General features: G+C 38.1%; 1 protein-coding gene across 1 annotated transcript in view; it reads right to left on the reverse strand.

Annotated features, from left to right (window-relative positions):
- THSD7A (thrombospondin type 1 domain containing 7A) overlaps positions 1–23,195 on the reverse strand; it is a 240,960-nt gene that overhangs the window by 53,045 nt on the left and 164,720 nt on the right. Inside the window, exons 8-12 of the mRNA XM_009898916.2 lie at positions 22,931–23,122; positions 14,164–14,398; positions 10,538–10,653; positions 6,520–6,652; positions 4,633–4,736 (exon numbers count right to left, since the gene is read on the reverse strand). Coding sequence (XP_009897218.2) covers positions 4,633–4,736; positions 6,520–6,652; positions 10,538–10,653; positions 14,164–14,398; positions 22,931–23,122 — 780 coding nt within the window. The remainder of the gene's footprint in view (positions 1–4,632; positions 4,737–6,519; positions 6,653–10,537; positions 10,654–14,163; positions 14,399–22,930; positions 23,123–23,195) is intronic.

The raw sequence follows: 23,195 nt of genomic DNA on the forward strand, positions 1-23,195 counted from the left end.
TTTATAGCCCCAAACCTCAAATCAAATACTTGTAACCTGGCTCAATGAAGCAGTTACCCTCTGCCAGTTTTAACCTTTCCCCCCACCCTACATTTTGCATTTGCCAACACTCTGTGTCTGTCCCTCCTAGGTTTCAGGTGACTCATCATGACATCTGGTCAATTCACTCTTGTTAATTCAGAAACACTACATAAAAAGTATTGTAGTATAATTTGGCTTTTCTCTCCATTTCCTGTTCTTGTTGGGTAGGGTCAAAAGGAAGCTCCATCCTTATATCCTCTCTTGAGGAATTTGAACAAAAGATAGTCAGAATTCTTAATTTAATGCAGTTCTACAATACATTCCTGCTGTGCTCATCCACTGTTGAAAGACATTTTACCTGTAACACCACTGCAAATTTTCATTCATCATAGACATTCAATGCAATTGCCATGACTATCTGCCTCATTCCTTTCTATTCTCTTCCCTCTGCCCAAGTTCTAATTTTGTGAGATGTTCATTTAAACTGACATGATTTGTAGCAAAACCTTCGTTATACAAGACAGACAGAAACAGAGCTGTCTTTAACAATGAATCACAATTTTGAGCACTATGATTCACCCAAGGATCTCTTCTGCCGAGGAAAACTGATGCCATAAAGTAGCTGAAGGATGGAAATGTAAATAATTAAGTTTTGATATAAAGCAAGAATTGTATATGCTCTTGCCACTCGGAGACTCGAGATCAGACACCAAACCAGTTACTTTTAATGATTACTAGATGACCATTGGATGTCCCTCCCAACCCAAACCATTCTATGAGTCTATGATTCTGTTTCCAACTTCTATTTTTCCCTTCAGATTTAACTCTCTAAGTGAAATATGAACAGTATTCTGTTCAAAATAAACTGCTAATGAATGCATAGTCAGATGTGCCTTTTCCCTAGTGTACATTCCTGTTCTTAACACATTTGCTAATATGTGTGACAGCGTTTATGCGTAGGCAATCAGATCAGAAATAGGACAAACTAATAGCAATGGCAATATCCCCTTGCACTGAGAAAGAGGAACTGAGAACTGCTCCCACAGACACAAATGCAATTACTTGCTCTGCTGAGTATCAAGACAAAATGAAAGGACAATCCACAGGAAACCAAAAGGCTGAGATTACTTCTATAAGATTATTGTTTCACTTTGTCATCAGAAGTAAATTATCACAAACACACAAATGAATGTGTGATTTCAACATTTATGAGCATCAGAGATTTGAGAGAGAACTCTTTCAACTGAAAAAGAAATGTTGCTATGTCTACAATTATTTGCAGTATGGTAAATGCTTATACAGAAATGACCAGTTAAATGTTCTGTTTAAAATATCTCTATGCCTTTACCACATTATAAATGCAGTGTCACAACGCTATGCCAAACAGATTTCATATTTCAGTGTTTATAATTTCCCCATTTTGGGGTATTTAAAAAGACTTGGACAGTAGTATCTCACTCTATTCTGTATCCACATCACAATATAATCTTTAAATAAATGATATATGGTGCAGATTTTAAAGTTTCATATTATCATGCAAAGTTTTCCATAATCTGTAGGAATTTTATTTATGAGAAGCCAAGTATGGATTAGGTAACAAAGAGTTTGCAAGGAGAGGTGACAAAACCTCTTCCAAAGTCTTCCTTCTGAAAGTACTGAAACTTTTCTAATACTGTCCAGGGCAGAGATCTGTCAGGCAGAGGGCAGCTTTCAGGTCAGCCTCCCTTCAGTGAGCATCTTGCATGAAATCAATTCTTGTGTAGGGGACCAAACAAAATAATGCTCATCACTCAAAGTTCATACAGGGCTATTTTCATGGAAGAATTTAAAAAGTAAGAGGGGAAAGGGAATATATTAATGCCCTGTGTAGAAGAGAAATTATATAAAACAAATAAAACACACTACCCATGTTCAAACCGCAATTTTATGAGGTGCAAAGGAAATAAAACTTCAACCAATAATCTCTAGAATTGCAGAACTACTTTTTTCCAAGTTAAAGTTAGTTTATATTGCTAGATAGTAGGAGATATTTAACACATTGTCAGGTATTAAAACATTAAGTCATGACACATAATGCACCTTTGTTTTAAAATATATTTTATGTTAATTCACATCATTTACATAAGTGGAAAAATGCTGGGGAAAAAAAAAAAGGCTCTGTTTGTTTGGTTTTTTTAATTAATATTTAAAATGCCTGTAGCTTTCACACCACAACAGGCTAGACAATATTTAGATTTGTATTTTGACACATGGACTGAGGCGCAAAATAATCTTCAGTTGTCCAATAATGTCATCTGTGAACTGTACAATAAAACTTGTACGTCGGATAGGCTTAATAAAATGCAGGAGCAAATGAAAATTCTTCCCTTTCTAACAGCTGATCTCAGAAACATTTACAGAATTCTACCCAAACCACCCAATCTCATCAGGTTTAGCTGCTTCCAGGGCTCTTAATTAACAATTGCTCATCCTACCACTTGACCACATTACACTGGAGAGCTACTTACATTACATCTGCTTGTAGGAACGAGACTACTCCTTCAATACATCATCCTTTACAAGATCAAACTCTGGGTAGTACCAGAGGGAAATTCTGCCAGTCATTTTACTGAGCTTGAAATTTATATGGCTAACTATTCCAAAATCATGTATTACTCTGCATGTGTGTACACTACACATGATTACAGTTAAAAAGAAACTCTTGTGGCACTAGAACAATAAATCTCCATTTGCAGTTAGCTGCCTCTTTAGTAACCGACTTTGGGGCAAAGTCAAGAGATTCAGCTACTACCACGTAAGTACAGAAGACACCATTTTGTACTACCCAAACTCCTACTATGAAAGACAGAAATCTTATTTTCTCAGTGTGTAATCTGAATGTATCCTCCAGAGCTGCTAGAAATGGATTGCATTAGTGATAGACCTTTGAAAGAATTACCACAGCTAGAAGTCTTTTGTGTTAGCAGGCAATACGTTCAGGTTTCATTTTGCGATAAGCCCTAAATTGATCTCCTGCATCACTTTCTGAGTAAGTGGCAGGAGTTACTAGCTGAAGATTTACTCTATGACTTTTTAAAGTATACCATAACCTTCTCTAATACTGCAAGGAAGTTAATGACCTGAACACGTCACTTCTGCAGTTAGTAGTGTCCTTGCTCAGAAATTCCACAATCTGCTGAGCCAATATTATTTTAACAGACAGAAGCTAGCACTCAGAAGAGGCAAAAAGGAAAGACAAATCCTTCCTGGAATTCAGGGTTGACTAGTAGTTCAAAGCAATTCAATTACTGTAACACAGCAAGCAGGAACTGCAGTTCCTTTCATACTGAATTCATTTAATGCACCTAAATCCAGCTTCGAACAATACTTAATAGTCACACATACACAATTCTGTTAAAATCACAAAATTCTCTGTAAAGACAGGTGGTAGTAAAGCTGAATTTAAATGCAAAAATTATTTGCTGTTAAATGGAAGTGGTGGGGAAATGTCTGGATCACTGGGCTCAAAGGATCAGTGGTTTTGCAGTCGAACCAGCAGCTGGTTGAGTGCTACACCTCAGTGGTTAGTTCCAAGGCCAATTCTGTTTAGCATCTTTAGCAACCTGTACAGAAAGCATCCTCAGCACATTTGGCGACAAAACCATTTTGAGAGGAGCAGTCAATACCTACCTGGAGCTCAGGGTTGCCATTCAGAGGACTTTGACAGCCTGGAGTAATTGGCTGGCACTGAACTTTAACAGTGTAAATGCAAAGTCCTGCATCTCTCATGCTCTCATTGCTCTCTACAACTTCCTAATTGGAGGGTATAGAGAAGAGAGAGCATAGTGTTCTCAGAGGTACATAGTGAAAGGGTAAGGGGCCACAATCACAAATTGTAGCAAGAGAAATTGCAGATTAGATAATAGGAAAATAAAATGTAGTGCTAGACTGGACAAACACTGGAACAAATGCCCAGCAAGGCTATAGATAGGCTGTCCATACCAGGTGATATTTCAAATATGTTGAGACATGACCTTGAGCAAATTGCTCTATTCTGCGTGTAATCTGACTTTGAAATTGGCCTTGCTTTGTGTTGGAAGTTGGGACCAAGGGACCTTCAGAGCATCTTTCCAGCTCAAAATTATTGTAGGGCTCTCTAATCTCAAATTTTCAAACAAACACATAGGGGGAGCAAAATCTTATATTCAGTCTAACGGCTATACCCATAAACATATCTTCATATCCTCACCATGTCAAAACTTTAACATTTTTGGAGGTGAATTTCCACAAACTTTTTCACAAAAACAAACATGTAAAGTCACCCATCCCTTTCTGTTTTCTTCTTTTTGAAATATACTTCCCACAATCACCTCTTCAAACTTGCTGCAGTTAGGGGTGATGATGTAAACTAACAATGATACAGTTAGTGACTAATGTGATATCTATATTGAAAAGGAAAGTTATCAATTACATGTTATGAATAAAACATTTGCCAAATACTGGTTAGGAGGCACTATACCATGGCAGCATTCAGTGCTAGTGCACAGAAATATAGATAAAATTCATGTTAGGTTATAATAAATAAATGTTAGGCATTTCTGAAGAATAAATGACAGAAACAAATGGTCTAACCTCTTGCTTGCAGCCCAGGCCCACAGGTCTCATGTGCTCCTGGACTGTCTTGGCGCACATACCATGGTACCAGCTGGCATCTGCGCCACTTGTGGGTCTTCCACCTGAAAGGAGGAGGAAGAAGTCAACTTCAAACAATCCATCTAAGCTTGCAGACATCAAAACTGAGGCAGTACAAGTGCTGGACAGTACTAGAAACCATCAGAAGCTGTCGTTTATTGTTACTAACTGGCCACAGAGAAATCACAGCTAACAGTAATAATAATGTGAACTTTTCCCTTCTTCCTTTAATATTTTTTTTTTTCTCATTTTAGGCTTCAGCTATTAAAAATACAAGGTAGGAAGGAGGAGGTGAAGGAGGAAAGAGAAATCAAACTGTTTTCAGGAGTTTCAAAGTACAAAGGCACATTAAAATTAGCTAACAAATGAACAGAGAATACAAACCACAATCTGAGGATTAAACGTTAACAGAAAGCATTAACACACTAACAGATGATGTGACAAAGAAATGTCAAAAAAGAACATAAAACACAGACAAAAAGAACTTGCAGAAAAAGCTTTGATAACAAATGCAACATTGTATTGCTTAAATTGTACTATTGTTTGAATTACTCAGAGTGGAAGGAGCTACATCCATGCTTCAAACCATCAGCTGCTCTCATGTTTATAATCATCTAGATGGTTTCGCACCTCAAGTGTCATTGCAACCTGCTTCTGCAGGCCAGTATCTGATCTAAGACATGAGCCAAGGTGAATGTGGGAGTCCATCTACTGTAGCATGTGTGCAGGTCAGAAAGATGCTAAAGGAAACATCCAGAAAATGTGTTCAGCATTAGTTCGTGTCATGAAATGTAAATAAACTCATCTGCTACTCCTTAACATCTCTTCCTTCTTGTGCTCAGAACATTAGCATGCACTAACTCAGCTAAAATTCGATACTGAAGGTGATAAAGAGATGAGAAGCAGGCAGCGTTTTGAGAGATGTAACTCTGACTCTGGTATAGACTAGAAAAAGTTCCCAAGATATATTTCTCTGATGTTCAGAGTATGATTTTGGTAGCTTCCCAATGCTCTTTCACAGCCTTTCATAGATTTCAGTTACATACAGTCTGATTTCCTAATCAATTTGCAATGATCATTCTTGCTAGATGAGGAAAGGAACAGGTTTCTTTAATCTATTCTTAGTAGTTTTGGTAAAATAAGATTAAATTCTACTTGTACCTCTGAAGCAAAGAGTAGTTTCATGGGAATTAGCAGGTGGAGAAAAACCACACTGGCTTCCAATAAATATGTTTGATATTTATTACACATCAGAAACCCCCTCTTTTTCTTGTTTTGTCAAGTAAATCAAAATTTTCTAAGCCTTCTATGCACCAACAGTCAGATCTTGTTGGACATCTAGCCCTTCCCACACCACTCAGATTGATACCAGCAAACTGCCCAGAACTTTTCTTCAGCAGTTACATGCAGATTTCCACTGATGGAACAGTTTTGGCTATCTGGGGACTGACAGTGATGTAAAGATGAAGGATACAGTGCATAGTGGGGCAGCACAACCCAGCTCTCCTAAACAGATGAGGCTGCATTTCAGTACTTTGGATAATTTTTATGAGGAAGACATTTTTAACTGTATAGAATGCCAAACAAGTTGCTAGGAAAGATTCATCCTGAAAAGTAATTAGTTGTTGCAATATTCCTGCAAAGGAAGTGGAACAGAAACAGTGATTTACTATGGGCCCAGAGTCTACATATCTATTCTGAAACCCTGATTTAGCTGTAGTACGTAGTAGAAACACACCTCCTGTTAAGAAATGGAATTCAACAAGCTATAGAGGGAGTACAAGTTGAAAATTCATGTCCAAGCTGTCCTTAGTTGATTCACACTACCTGTAGCTATAGCAGACAGGAGAAGCTTCACATTCCTTTTCCTCAAACAAAGAGTCTGGGCACTCTCGACCACCGTTGGCAGGGAGCTGTATGATGACTCGGTGACGGGACTGCTTCTTTACTGTCACACCTCCTGCAAAGAGTAGAAGAGCTTGTTTCTCCTGCTACTACAGGAGACAGTAATTAGGGTAAATATGAGATTTAACATAACAGGTATTTGAATTGATCACTATAATATTGACATCTTATTTTGTCCATAAGCAGAAAATTAAGCATAATAGATTGTCTAGGTTTAGTCTGTATCTGGGGTTAAGATACAGCAGTTGCTCTGTCACTTGATGACCACTCCTCAGCAGGAAAGCGTGAGGAGATTCAAGGGTTGTAATGAAAACAGATTTAATAAAACAACAAAACATATATCAATGGCAATGTGAAGTAAATAGAGTTATTCTCAGTCCAAAGAAGGTACAGCAATCACACTAAACATGAAAGCAATCCTCAAGAGCAGGAGAAGGAAGAGGAACAGAGTTAGGAGGAACCCAAGCAAGAGCGGGAGCCCAAGCAGGAGGCTCTCTTCTCCTTAGGAAACTTCCCCCTTTAGACTGAGTATAATGTTTACAGTGTGGGATACTCACCAGGTCAGTTGTCCTCAAAACTGCTAATGGCTTGCAGCAATTTGTCCCAGCAAACTGAGACATAGATAAAACACTTTAACCTCAGCTAAAGGCCAGGAACTAGAACTAAACAGAATGGAGTAGCAGCAATGCTAAACAAATGAATATACAATTCAAGTAAAATGAAAAATTAAACCTCCTCAGCTTGATGCTACACTTTTCAAAGGGTAAGACTGCTATAATTATTTGCATGTAAATTCCACTCTGGAATTAGTTTACAGTTTTTAACTGTAGCTATTAATTATACCTAATAAACAGTAAACAGTTCCTGTAGAAATGTTTATTTCAGTCAGTCCTTCAGGCAAAAAAGCCATAAATCTGTATTAGTTCCACAGCAATAGCCAACACACAAATATTGTGTCATGTTGGGGGTACTGGTGGGTGAACATCTGGACATGAGCTAGAAATGTGTGCTCAAAGCCCAGAAGGCCAGTGGCTTCCTGGACTGAATCAAAAGAATTGTCGCCAGCAGGTCAAGAGAAGTGATTCTGCCCTCACTCCAGTGATACACCATTGGAGTACTGTGTCCATCTCTGGACAGAAGATGTAAGCCTGTTTGACAGGTCCTGAGGAGGGATGTGAACATGACCAGAGCCCTCAAAGAACTCTTTTATGAGGAAAGACTGAAAGAGTTGAGGTTGTTCAGCATGGAGAAAAGAAGGCTCCAGGAAGACCTCATTTCAGCCTTTCAATACTTAAAAGGGGCATATAAGAAAGACAGGGACAATCTTTTCAGCAGGACCTGTTGTGATAGAACAAGGGGTAATGGTTTTAAACTAAATAAGAGGAGGTAAGGAATAAATGTTTTACAATTAGGGTTTTACAAAACACTGGCACAAGTTGCCCAGAAAAGTGGTAGAAAGCCCAAGTCCAGAAACATTCAAAGTTAAGGTGGACAGGGCTTTGAGCAATCTGATGTAGTTAAAGATGTTTCTGGTCACTGCAGGTGGGTTAGTTAAGCTAGCTGATTTTTAAAGGTCCCTTACAATTCAAAATATTCTATGATTACTTGGTAGAAATGTTGGGATTTGGTCTGGGGGGTTTTCATTCTTTTTTTTTCCCCCAGATAGCCGTAGCACAGACATTTGGCTGACTGGGCCAATATCAGCTTTGGGTGGGTTATTGCAGCAGATGCAGCTTGTCTGAACACAGAAGTGTGCTGGAGCACGGCCAAGCAATTGTAATTAGGAGCAAGTGGTAGGAGAATACCAGCGGTCGCTCTCCACCACCTGGCCACTTTTCAGCACAGAGGAAACCCTCCACTCCCGAGGCAATCAGCTGAAGGAGATGCCAGGAGCTGGCACGAGGGGCAAGACAGACGTGCAGCCTAGCAAAGCTGCCGACCAGCTTGCTGACACAAATGGGTAAACCCTATGAGATAAAAATCGTTTGTGTGGTATAAAAGGAGCTTGACTCACTGAATTGACAAAATGCCTGTGTTGGTTCACAAATATACTGTTTTACAGAAGCCTACATGCTAGCTTGTAGTAAATATTCATGAAGATATACTCATTGCACCAAGAACTTTCTTAAAACCCTCAGAAATGAGAACAGAAAAGGATGGTATTTTTGTCCAAGATGGTCTGCCCCAACAGAAATATGTCAGAAAGATTAATACTGCTTCAAAATAACACAATAGTTAATAAGAAGTACTTCACAGATCCAGATTCAATGGTCTTAATTCTCTTGTTTTTCAAAGGTTATGAATTTAATCTTACTAACTTTTTATACGATTATTATTTGTTAGAATACACTAAGCACTAATAGGAATTACTGCAAAAATGCCTTTGTACTTGTGTCTTTTATAAAGCATGAAGAATTGGCTATGGCACTGGAAGCATGTATATTTGATGTAACAGTATCTTGTATTTTAATAACATGGTAGCTGTGAGCAATCACTACCTCCCACACAGGGATTAGCACCCTGTGGAATATGGGGTATTACAGAGTCTGTCTGTAATAGCACATATTAGACAAACACCTCCTGTTAAGCTTAAAAGAAAGAAAAAAAGAGATAAGGCATAAAAATGGGGGCGATATTAAGCCATTCATCACTTCATGTATGATTTCAATATAGTAAAAAATTCAGAGGAGATCTGCACTGGTTTGAAGAGCTTTGCCAAGTGTATGTAAAAAATACTGGAATGTATGTTTAAATCAGACCATTAATGTCAACTTAAATTATGATGATTTTTACTAACTTTCCTTCAGTTTTCCTTGGAGTAGAAGAAACTAGCCAAAATTGCATATGCAGACATATCTATCTATCTATCTATCTATCTACCTCCCTCCCTCCCACAGAATCACAGAATGCTAGGGGCTGGAAGCGACCTTGAAAGATCATCGAGTCCCACCCTGCTGCCAGAGCAGGACCATCTAGAACAGGTCATACAGGAACACACCCGGGTGGGTTTTCAATGACTCCAGTGAAGGAGATTCCACAACCTCTCCGGGTAGCCCATTCCAGGGCTCTGTCACCCTCATGGTGAAAAGGTTTTTTTCTTATGTTCACGTGGAACTTTCTGTGCACCTGTTGTCCTGTCATTGGATATCACTGAAAAGAGCCTGACTCTGTCCTCCCAACACTCACCCTTCACGTATTTATAAAGATTAATGAGGTCACCCCTCAGCCTTTCCTCACAAGGGAGATGTTGCACTCCTTTGTGGCTCTGTGCTGGAATCTTCCAAGCAGTTCCCCGAGGCCCTTCTTGAACTGAGAGCCAAGAACTGGACACAATATTCCAGATATGGACTCACCAGGGCAGAGCAGAAGAAGAGGAGAATCTCTCTCAACCTACTCACCACACCCCTTCTAGTACACCCCAGAATGCCATTTGCCTTCTTGGCCACAAAGGCTGGCTCATGGTCATCATTCTGTCCCACCAGGATGCCCAGGCCTTTTCCTCTATGCTGCTGCTAACTTCTGGTATAAAAAGCGTCAGGTTTTTCTGATGAGCAAGCAGCATATGTACTTCCAAAGACCAAATCTGACCATCTTCCAACCCAACAGTCCAAATGCTACAATTCTACAAATATCTGTTTTGATGTCACTCTAAGGGATGTGTGTTAGCTTCATGACTAGTTTATCTTTAGCACAAGGTACAAAGTGGGTTTTGTAACACAAAAGCAGGCCAGAATTGGAAAAACACCCAAACAGATGCATACAGAAAATGTGCAGAAATAAATTCTTTGCAGCAAACTCACTTATGTCCTCCCTACAGCTGCTGCACCAGCTATTATATGCCCTCTGTCAGAAAGTGATGTGTATAAACATTCTGCCAAAAGTGACTGCTAGTCCAACTCCTTTTTTTTCTTCAAATCTGTCACATAATGGCTAAAATTACCTTCTTGACATGAAGAAGGACATGATGTCCAGTCACTGAATGGAGTCACAATACAGTCTTTCCTACAGGGAAGCAGACAAGGTCTCACAGTTTCTGGTCTGAGGCTCTCAGGGCATCTGAAAAAAATAAAGAAATAAAAAGACTCATTATCAAATAAACATTCTGCAGTGAAGTGGTGAATCACAAGAGGTACTGAATGCCTGCAGGCACACGAGGGAGTGCTACTTGCCCAGAATTCACCAGGATGGACCATAAAAATAAAAAACTATTAGCATTTAAATATATCTGGTGAAAGCAAGCCAGCCCAATGCATTCTGCACCTGGGGATTTAACTTAAATAAAATTATCATTCCTCACTCACCATTCCAAACTCTGCCTTTTGAGTGTTATTTCCATGCTTCCAAATGACTATAAAGAGAAGCTATCTAGTTTAGCTTAGCAAATACATTTTTAGCTCTTTATAGATTGAACAGAAGCATAAACTCCAGAATGAAGCATATTTAAACTAAGTAACACAATTAACCCAGGCCACAATTATGAGAGAAACCCAAAAAGGGTTTGAAACTGCCAGATCAATGAGACTGGGGAAGACTTTCAGGAGAGACAGAAAATCTTGCTTGTTTTAGAGAGAGGCTTGATCAGCATATAAAAAGGATTATTGGACTGCCACATATGGGACTTATTAACCCAGGTCATTTTGCCCATTCTGTGTTCCTGTTTTTTCATCAAGGACAGACAAGCAACTCTCTATGCTGCAATACTTGTTTTCAGAATGATACAGTAACTCTTGCAGAAGTATTGCAAACCTTTAAAATAAATTCAAAATTACTATTGCCCTAGAAGCATACATTGGACTGTCAGAGATAAGAAAAAGATCACTTCCGTATTTTGCAGCTTTTGGCTCATTACAGAAAAACATTATTATGACTAGCTTTGCCTCTTGTGGCTGCTGGGCATCTGGGACCAGGTAGATGAGAGGCCAATTTTATATTTGGATTGGAGCAGCTGGGGAAGCTCGGTTTGCATAGGCATCATTCTTGCCAGGCTGAAGGGGAACACGGGCAAGTCTAAAGATGAATTACCAAGAAAACATGGTCACTGGAGAACTATGCTTGTGCAGTGTGGGAGAGGAAGCAGGAGGAAATGAGAAGAAAGCTCAGTTGCAGTTTTACAGAACATATTCTTCGGTAATAACACTTCCTAGATCATTAACTCCATCATAGAATCACAGAAGCACTAAGGCTGGAAAAGGGTTTTAACATCATTGAATACAACCACAACCCAACTATCATGACCACTAAGCCATATCCTGAAGCTCCACATCTAGAGCTTCTTGAATGCCTCCAGGGGTGGCAACCCCACTACCTCCCTGGGCAGCCTGTTCCAATGCCTCACCACTCTCTCAGTAAAGAAGTTTTTCCTAATGTTCACTCTAAACCTCCTCTGGCACAACTTAAACACACTTCCTCTTGTCCTGTCTCTATTACTTGCAAGAATAGACCAACACCAGCCTCATTTCAACCTCCTTTCAGGTAGTTGTGGAGTGCCATAAAATCTCCCCACAGTCTTCCCTTCTCCAGACTAAACAACCCCAGCTCCCTCAGCCACTCTTTGTATGACGTGCCCTTCAAACCCCTCATCAGTCTCCTTGCTCTGTTATCTCTACTTCTTCCTGTGAATTCACATAAGCTTCTCAAGAGAATGATCCATTACTGTGAACCAGCACCAACTTTTTGGTGCCTTCTTATAATGACATCTCTACCCCTTCTCTTTTCTCCCCTAAAACACCAATGTGAAAGACCATGAAATACGGCTATAGCAACATAAATCTCCATCACCTCTCTGAATGCTCTCTAAAATTTTAAGTCAAATTGTGCCTTGTTTGTATGTGATTCATAAAATAGCCAAGTACACTTACTAAAAAAAATTAAAAATCTGCCACAAATTATCTTATCAAAAATTTCTCTAAGGTTAAAATTAAAAATGCTTCTGAAAATTATTGAAAATTAGCTTACTGATGTTTTTTTCCTTAAAGAACAAAAGAAACAATAAGCAGAAAAAAAGGCTGAATTATACACATTCAGTATTTCACTGAGAACTTCATCTTTCAGGAACACTGACCATGTAATACCTCTTCAGATCCTTGAGCAAGGCAATTAGTTCAATTAGGACCTCATTTCTATCTTTTATATTGTTTGTATTTAGTATATGTTGCTTAAAGTGAAGTATTGATTTTTTTTGTAGTCCTTACTCAAGGTCAAATTAAGCAGAAAAGATACAAGCTGCAGTCTGTAACTTGTGAGGTAGATAAGACCAATAATATTGATTGTATCATACCACAGTAATCCTTTTTATTAAGGAGAGTTTAAACCAAGGTTTCCCATTTACATTTTCATGTTAAACGTCTGGGTATTTAAAAACGATTCAGTGATTTTAATGTCACAATTTGAAGGATCAACAAAGGCTTTTTTTCCCCCCTTCATGTCACAGGATTAATCTATGACACAATAAACAGTCCTCCTCCCAAAAATTTAAGGTCAAATCAAAGGCAGAGACATTAACAGATTTTAAAAGGAAGATAAATCATTATGGTTTTTTTGTTTGGTTGGGTTTTTTTGTTGTGTGGTTTTGTTGTTGTTTTTTTTGTGGGGGGTTAGTTTGTTTGTTTGTTTTAATGTTAAATGAGTACCAAATAAGTGATATAATGGTATCATGACTGAATGGAATGGCAGCTTAATGCAGATGCACAACAATTTAGACTACTGAATGTGCTGGTATTATTCTCCGTATTTCCATTTAAAGTAAATTAAGAATAAGTCTACTGCTGAATAAAGTACCAAATGGCAGGCATCACACAAATATTTAGTGTGAGAATAGCTGCCTCATGAACTTTCTAAATGACCTCTGCTATCAGCTCAGTTCTTCCAGCTTTGAATCTATCCTGAGTGGGATATATTTGCAGGCTGCCAAACTGTATGAAGATACTATCAAATGCATTTTACTAGCAGCTAATCTGTATTTAACCCTGGTCATATATTAAACTGTAACATTATATCATTGGGCCAAAGGGATCTCTTAAAAAAAACATGTATGTAGGAAAAAAAAACCACAAAAAAGCTCACAAAGGTTGTCAAACCAATGTTTCAAAATAATGCCCTTTCAAAACTGCACCATGCTTCACCTCCTTGGACTGCTTCTGACCAGAGGCACTTACAATAGTCACACATGTATTTAGACACAAAGCAGTATTTTTGCATGGAACTGCACTAAGTCACATAGCACAAGGTGCACAAGGATCTTGGAAACGGTGATGCACTTGCACATCACACACATACCCCAAGATTTTTATCTTGATGATGGCAAGGAGCCAATTTGATTTAGTAGTCAGTCAGCCATCAGCAGAGTCACCACTGTAAATATAATCCATAAAAATCAATAGTGAGAAAGGTATTATATAGCCCTCCTGCAGCTTCAGTTTTGTATTTTTAAAAGATGGCTTCTTCTCTCATGAGAACATGAGGAAGGAGAGGTTTTGTTTCTTTGGTCTTCGTGTGCAGCCATTTGTGATATAAAGCAGCAAAATCCAAAGCTAATTACAGCATGAAGATATTTTTAAAGATCATTACTTTTTTGGGCCCACTTGTCCCACGTTGACTCTCACACAGATGACCTTTCTCGTCTGCATCCCCATGGAACAGGTGGCCTCCCCATTCCAGCTGGCAGAGGAGTTGAAAGCAGAAACAGACGTGTCCTCTATGCACTGTCCCCATGGGCCAGTCTGCCAATGATACACAGTGCAAGAGTGTTCGTTACAGCTGCGCGTTTCCTGGAGCGCACTACTGTTTGGGCACTGTATTCCTCCTGGAACAATAAAGCAGGGCAAAAGTTCATGCAGTGGAAGGAAATAAAGTATTTGATTAAAAAAAAAGGCAAACCCAAAACCCACCACTTTGAAATCTTATTAATTACATATGATCACTTTGATAACATTACAGAAATGCTGTTCCTTTTTCTTCCTCTTTATATACACCAAATATTGACTTTGTCAAACTTCAGTCAACAGACCACCCAGAACAGGCTGCACACGGACAGTAAATGTAAATGTGGGCAAAATCCTCTAATAATCACAACTTCTTCAAAACACTAATGTGCTTGGAGGAATTTACAGTATTTTTATTTTGGGGTTCTCTAAAAGGGGCTGCTGCAACAGATCACTTAAGGACATATGAAGGCTCCAGGCAGAAGAAATGGTTAAATATTTTAGTTATACATGTTTAGAGACCATTGTTTATATCTAATTCTCAGATCAATTAAAAAGATATTCTGGAGCTCTGTCCTAGCTCCCAGTGGATATTTATCCATGTTACATAATTACCAAAAAGGATGGCACAGCTGGCAATTTAGGTCCAGACTGAGATAACAAAGGCTGTTGCAGGTTAAGATTAAAATTCATTCAAGTGTCAATAATTGTGAAGAAAAGCTCAGATAATGCCATCTTTGTTGTGTCCAGTTTCAGAGAGTATCTTCTGTTTCTTATATTCAAGCACTTCAAAGCTAATCTCATCTCTCAATCTTCCACCAGTTCAAGTCCTTCCTGCCAGGCATGCCCATAGGCTACAACATGTCTTGCCCTAGAGAAATGTATCTGCTAGATCTCCGGTGCATATCTCTGTAGAATGTCTACTAGATCTGTGGGGTTATCAGATAGACAGAATATAGGCTTAAGAAATAATTTAAATATTTATGGCCTACACAGGAACAAGAGGACTCCTTTCTCCAACTGATGCAAAGCCAGGGAAAACCTAAGCAACATTTTAGTCTTTCCTAAAAAACAAGAACAGCAAGAAAGGTAACTGAAGAGCTTTTTATTAGTTACTACAGATAAGCCATCTAACTTTTCTCTAAAAAGAGAAATGCCTGCTCACACCAAGCGTATTAGCCTTTAAATCTCAACACTGAACTCGAGGGTCTGCTCTACAAAGATGCAGGAGGGAGAGGCTTTAAGCACTTATTGTTGAGAGAAATTAAACAAACAACTAAATGCAATCAAAGAAACAATAGATAATTCAAGTACTCCAACACATGTAACTTAAGTGTCACAAGGGTGAAAATAACTCAAGTTGTTCTTGTGTGATGTCTGGATCTGCAGCAAACAGGAGGAAAGGGCCACTCCAATGAAACCACAGAACAAACCCCAAACTCTCAGATTATTTCCAGTGAGAGATTTCTAACTGCTGACTTTGGGCTAAAAAAATACTGATGCAACCAAAGACCAGTAAACATCTCTTTAACTGAGACGTCATGCCAAAGGCAGGTAATTAAACAATGACTGGAATCAAACTTTGTGGCGCAGAATGGATGCAACTCATGTCCATTCAGATCTGCTTAGAATGTATATCGATATGCAAACCATCAACACAAAATGTCCTATATATTTTCTTTGAAAAAGGAAATAAAATGCCAAATGTTAAAGCAAAATTATGGTTATTTAATAATATTATTTTTTTTCAAGTTATTCAAGGAGCCTCTTTCAGGAAATTAAAAAAAAATCTTCCAGCCAACACCAGCAGATAAGAATATATGCAAGGAAATTGGGGAAGTGATTGTATTTTGAAAAAAAATAATAAAAGAATCAAAGACAGTAAAGTCACTAATTATTTGAATTGATCCACATGAGGAGATTAGACTTGTTTCCCCACGGTAAGGGTTAAAAAAGGAGAATTTAGAATAGATGAGAAAGGTTACAAATTTAATTTCTGCCTGATGTTAGCTGAAGAAGAAACACAAGGGAAATATTTAAGCAAATTCATAAATAAAAGGGGTGTGTGTATGAAGTAATGTCTCCCCAGGAACAGATCCCATAGCCACCAGTTCCTAAGGCATCTGAGAATAAAGTGACAACTTTGATTCAGTTTTGACAGCTATGGGAGAATGTATATTTAGGGAAACAATGAGACTGACATTGACTTGTCAATGAAAAACATTGGGGCATGAATATCTGCAGCTCAGCAGGAATCCAGTTCTGTTCACATTTAACCAGTAGGTAAAAAACTAGATGAGGAATTAACAAAGTGTGGAAATAACATTACTGAGATATAAAACAACTCTAGTGCCAAATCTTCATAATAATAAAAATAAAATATAAAATAATAAATCCCCATACTATTTATTTATAAATCAGAGTGCCATTCTCTGCAGGAAACCAGCATCCCCCTGTGCTTCCTCAAATTAAAATAGATACAGAAAAAGCAGAAGGGACTGGAAAACTGGCAGTTTAGAGTTGCCCTTTACAATAACTGCATAGGGTTAACAACATCAGTGCTGCTCTACTTTAAGGGCATTTTACCAAAGGAAGACAGCTTTGACAGAAATATGCATGAGTATCACAGAAAAAAATAAAACAGACATTTAATTCCATCAGAATATATGAAAAAGGCCATAGAATACTAAATGCATTTCATATCATACATGTTCAGATGACTGTAAATAACTGCTTGGTAGCACTAAAATAATTTCAAAGTGCAACAAACAGTTGGAGCTGAAGCATTTCTCCATGGATTTAGATCCTTAAGCAAAGCACTCTTGGAAATGAAAGGCTAGCCTTACAGAGAGACTTGCATATTACTCATATAATAGCAGAGATACGAATGCTTCAACAGAATTGTTACACACTTGGGTTGCTTTTCTGTCTGATTTGGAGCTGGGGATAGGTAAGACATCTCACTCCAGGGTATTCAAAATTAGATTTTGTAGGTCTGTGTTTTTGTGACACTGTCTTTCTAACTTCTGAATGTCAAAATGCGTAACACTTTTACAAACATTTAGGATCATTTTAATTAATCATTTTGATGTCACTCATTTTACAAATGTATCTGATTTTATCTATGCATTTCCAAGCAGCTGAAGTAATTTTAAAATTTGAGAACAGAGATGCAACATAGGTGCATCTGAAATCTAGACTTAGGTGTTAGTGATTCCCTCCTTGCCCTAGGAATAAGGTGGGCTCTCCTCAAGGCACCTGTGCTACCCAAGTACAGAGATGGTAAGCACACGCAGACAAAGACTGCTCTGTTGGTACAGATCTCCTGTGTCAGTTCTGTATGCTTCCACAGCTGGTGTGTATCAGTTATACAAATCAAGCAGTTCTGCCCTATAATATAGAACAGGCCACAAGCTAGCATGCACCCATGGGAGACAAGAAGTCTGTCCTCGCATCCTTTCACAGATAGGATTTGATTCCCAGATGCCACTTTACAGGCATGAATCTGAACTGAAGGGCTCCTGAGCAAAAGGGGAAGTACAGTAATGTCCTCTCCCTCAGTTCACCTCCACACAGAGGTGTCAGAGCCTTTGCAAGTCTAGTCTGAAAATTCTGCTTCCCCAGTGCTAGAAGTAAGTAGGACTTTTTTAAACCCTGTTTCAGATTAAATCAGTTAAAAAGAATGAAAATCCTTGTCCTCTCCAAAACTGATCCTAATTCAGTTACATGATTTCAGATGTAATTACCAGCACCGCTATTTGGAATCGGAAAAACACAAAAACTACAACCAAACAAACCCAACAACTGTAAGAAGAGTAAATACATTTTAAAGCCCTAAGTATAACTCCTCTTTTTTCAACTGTGAAAGTGCACTGGTATTTTAACTGGAATTTTAAAGCGTATCGACCATGATTTACCTAGAGTGGAGAAGAAACGCTTTAGATCCATGTACTCCTTTTATGTTCAGTAAATCAATCCTGCAGATATATGAGAAGTATGAGCTATGGGCTCCTGTCAAACAGAATACCTGATGAAATGGACAACTGATATTCTGCACTAAGTCAGCTGATGTGTAATAATCTGTGATATATGAGGTCACAGTAAATTAAACTGGCATTTAAGTTTGCTAATATATGAGCATACAATAGGCACAGTGAGACAGTACCATGCATAGGCATCCCTGCCAAAAGAGAGTGTTTTAAATAAAATCACCCTCCATTCTCATTTTAGTAAGCCTTTTAATCAGATTATTTTCCTCTTTATATTTGACTTTTGGGGTTTTTTTGTTTGCTTGTTTTCAACCTTTACTTTTCCAAAATCAGTATCAGTCACTTACTACTGATAAAACTTGGAAAGTATGGTCTATGACACTGATTTGGCAGCACCAATCAATGACACTGCATAATCAATAAAGAATCCATTTGCATATCTACTCTTTAGAAAAAAAAATTGGACTAATTTAGTACTTTTTACTCTCAAGCCTTGACCTCTGTAATGTAGTCTTGGTGCTCATTATTAATTATATAAAATTTATTGTTAAGCAGGAAATATAAAAAACCAGAAATATAAAAAACCAGACACCCTAACCAGAAAAATATGAAACAGACAAACCTTACAAACAAGAGACAGGCTAAGCTGTGTTTGAGGCCTTTCTTAGATTTATGCAGAACAACCATATGATGTATCAGATAACATCATAATGTCCTTTGCTGTCATTTTATATTTTGAGGCAGTGACTTTCCTAAATTTCTTACTGTACCATGAAGATGTATTTGACAGTGACAGAGACGAGCTACCACCATAGGCAGGCTCACAAACAGCCAAATTTATAAATTGCTTCACCTTTCAAGCCTTCAAGCTGAGGACAATGATCTCAGAAAAGACATCAGAAATGGTTATTGTGGCACCAGCTTCCACAAGGAGTCATCTCACAAAACACAGAAACTCTTTATCTTAAGGAAAGAGACTTCTCTCTCTCCACTGAATGCAAGCAAATAAGTCCAACCCAGATGTGTGTGACCACACTGTGCTTGAGGCTCTGCAGCACACAGTTTGACCACATGGGAGAGGTTTTGTTCTGAATGAGGTAATGATCATGATCAGACGCCAGTGTGTTGGTAGAGAGGCAGTAATAACCCAGAGCTCATCAGAAAACTCAGTCACTACCATAATTTAGTAACGGCTTCATTTTTTCCAGTAAAGTTATCTTTGTCACCAAGGAATTATTGCAATACTGCTGAATTATTCCTATTCTAAGTCATTCATGAAAACTGATCATACTGTGGATGTTTCCTGGTGGATAATTATGCTGACTTGATGGTTTCTTCAAACCAATTCAGCAGCTCAGATAGCTGGGAAGTAAGAAAAATAAGATCTTAAGTGTGAAGTGACATATTTCTATCATGGCCAGTCATCTGCCAACATTAACAAAGAAAATTACAGGATATAGCATTTCTTATTTCAAAGAGGAGAGAAACTGAACAATCAAGGACAATGCTTCAACAAGAAGTCATCCAAGAAGATGACAGAAGACAGAAGACCTTGTTTCATAGATGATTACAAGCCCTCAAAAATTTTAACGGGATGTTCATGTGTAGGCATCCCAATAACCAAGAAGTAAGCATTTCAGATGCCTTTGGAGACTGCAGCATTCTTTGCATATGTAATGTCTGCAAAGCCTTGATCTTCCCAGGCTTGTAGATTGAATTCTTCATGACTAGGAGAAGAATGCATGTGATCAACTCACAGGGGCAAACCTGGGCTTCTTATGCTGTCTTAGAAGTCAAATTTAACCTTATTCACAAACTGGCAACACACTTGCATGTTTTTTCATTAATTAATATCCATTCTGATATCATAGGAATTGTGCATAATTACATACAATACATTTGTCCTATTGAGTTCTGAATAAAAACTCTCAAACACCGTGGCTATATTACACAGGAATTACTATGAAATGTCTTACCCACCCTGGTCTGTCTCTAAACCCAACAGTTCAGGTAAGGCACAAAACTCCGAAATGGGAGCGCCTGTGAGATTGCTCACCTGAGAAGAACTGATAGGGTTTTTTTCAGAACTCAGTTTTAATGTGTAAAAGGGATTATTTCTCTTACATTTATAAGACTTGGCATTTTTAGTTATATATTATGTTTATGGAGTTTTCATCAACACTAATGAGCATCTTTAATAAACTCTGAATAGAACTGAGAACTGCATGTTCCCCAAAAAAGGTTCATGTGGAGCTTCCTTTTTTTATCAATAGGATACAGACATTCCGATACGGGAATACATTCTGTGCCATCAGAACATAAAATGACCTCCCAGCACCAACTACACCATCAGTGCTTTATATTTTGGGAACAACACTGATCCCTGTCACTCACTTCTTCAGGTGAAAAGCCATTCAGTTATTTGTCATGCAGCAAATGACTAAAAGGCATAAGAGACATATGAGGAGAAAGATGATAATAACTCTCATTTCATTGAAGCATGAAAAATAACAGCCAAACTGATTTCAAATACAACACAAGCAAAGGTGAAAACTACCTTCCAGCTAGTGTTGTAACAATATGCTAAGCCTTGGAGGTGCTTTATAAACTTTTACTCTCTGGAGTCTGTAGTCAAAGGTACACAGTATTGAAGATAGCTGACCAAGATGTGAGTAAATTGTTATAAGGTAGGTGGACATAGAAGCTTGGATCCTTAAAAAAAGCACAGTGGTAAAGAGGCCAGGATTCAAGCAAAGCTGAAACACTACACCACCTAGGTAATGAAGTTAGCTTTCTCAGAGTAGTTTAGGGATCTCTCCACTATTATCTGTGTGGTTTGAGACCTGTCAGTCTTTGTGATTACTCAGCTTTGGTTCTGATCATTGCCCTACAGACATAAATAAAATTCACATACATAAAATCCAGTCTATGCTTAACTGCTTTGCTCCATCTGCAGCCTTGTAAACTATCTTCAGCTGTGTTATGCATCAAAGTCATAATAAAATGAGTACTTAAAGAAACAGAAGAAAGCAGAATAATTTTCTGGGGTGATTTAGGTTTTCACTTCTTGGGCATGCTTGTCAGGTTGTTAAATTTCTGTCTCCAATAAAACCGCATAAGCATATAAAAACAGTCTATTATCTTAACCTACAAGGAGAAGAAAGAAGCACATGACTACATGTTTATTTCAATTATCGTATGAAAATGCAGCTGTGTTTCCCTCAAAATAAGTCAGTTTGACACACTAAAAAATAAGTAACAACATAAACCAAATTTTGTCCCTTATTTTATGAGCATTTCTACTTTGTTACATAGATCCATCTAAGTAATTTATTGCTTGGATCACCTACTAAAATGAGTATAGTTCTGATTGCCTGTCTTCTTGTGAAGGTTGCTGTTTATTTTTTCAGAGAAAATGTTGACGGTGCCTGTTCTGCTACATTTTTTTTTCTCTCCATAATTACACAAATTCTGCCAAGTACACAGTATAGTTTCACCAATGAAGTTAAGTGTGTTTGCAAACAGAGAAGTGTTTTGGCATACAATAAAGTCCACCCCTTTTTCGACTTCTCAAAACAGATACTCTGTTTCACTGCTTCCATACATTGCAGCTTTCACTTTCCAGTTAATTTCCTCTTAACTTGAAGTAATAAAATGCTTAACATTTTTAAATGTTAAATAATCCTTTTATACTGGATGCGTACAACTTTACTGTCAGTTTTCCATGTACACCTTGGTGGTTATATCTCCTTGTTCCCAACACTGCATCATTTTACCAGTTGGACCCTGGCACACCTGACATAGCCATTTCAGAACCACGTTACAGATAGCATACACTTGCTCAATTACCCCTCAAAATAGTTAAGACCAAAGTGAATCCAGTTACAGAAAACACAGAAGATCTTCAAAGCATGAGGCAAAGCTGTTTTAGCAGGAGGGTTGGACTAGATGACCACCAGAGGTCCCTTCCAATCCCTACCATTCTATGATTTTGTGAACTCACAACTAAGATTTCTTCTTCTTTGTATTCCAGCTACGTCTTCTCTTTGCTGTAGATGCTTGCATTTGCTGTAGATGATGGATGAGGACCATTTGCATGAATGAAAATCATGAGTGAGGATTTGCAGGGTAAACCCATAGTCTTACCATGAACAAAAATGTTAGTGTGGTAAAATTAGTTACCAGCTTGAGTTAAGAAACTACAGAAGCCACTTCTTAGCATTTGAACCCATTAAACCCCTCATCTTTACACCATTCATACTTACATCCTTCCAAATTGGACCCAAATTGGGGTTACTAGCAATCCTCTATAAATATCTTTCATAGAGGTCTTCATAGTATGAATTATTTCCTTTAATTTTAATAGAAAATGAGAGAACCATATATTCAAGGCAAAATAATGCAAAATAATGCAGAATAATGGAAAATAGCAACATTAACTGAAATAACCAAAAGAAAATCACCTCTTCAAAACAATTTTAGATAGGATGAGTCAGATAAGCAATAAAAGAATTTTTTTTCTGTATTTGAAAACCAGAACTCCACCTAATAATTTGTTTCTGTCGATCAAGAAATTACTTTGACTTTACAAACCAGTTGAGAATTCACAATCAAATGAGAGTCTGCTAGAGAATGTGACCTTACCTTCACCTGCATAGGCCAGAATGGAGCGGGCACGCATCTGCTTCCCTTCTGTGGTTTTGCCGGAGCAGGTGTGTGAGCAGGAGGACCATGCAGACCACATGCTGAGCACACAGTCCTTTGGGCATGGAGCTTCGCAGACAACGGGGATTGGGTAGATAGCATCTCTGCACAGCTGTCTGTCAACCTCTTCTCCTGGGGAAAAAAAAAGGCCAGTAGCAGTCTATCATTTGTTAAATTAACTTAAAATGAGCAATCTAGTCCAGAT

The sequence above is a fragment of the Dryobates pubescens genome, chromosome 4 (assembly GCF_014839835.1).
Source record: "Dryobates pubescens isolate bDryPub1 chromosome 4, bDryPub1.pri, whole genome shotgun sequence".
Lineage (NCBI taxonomy): Eukaryota > Metazoa > Chordata > Aves > Piciformes > Picidae > Dryobates > Dryobates pubescens.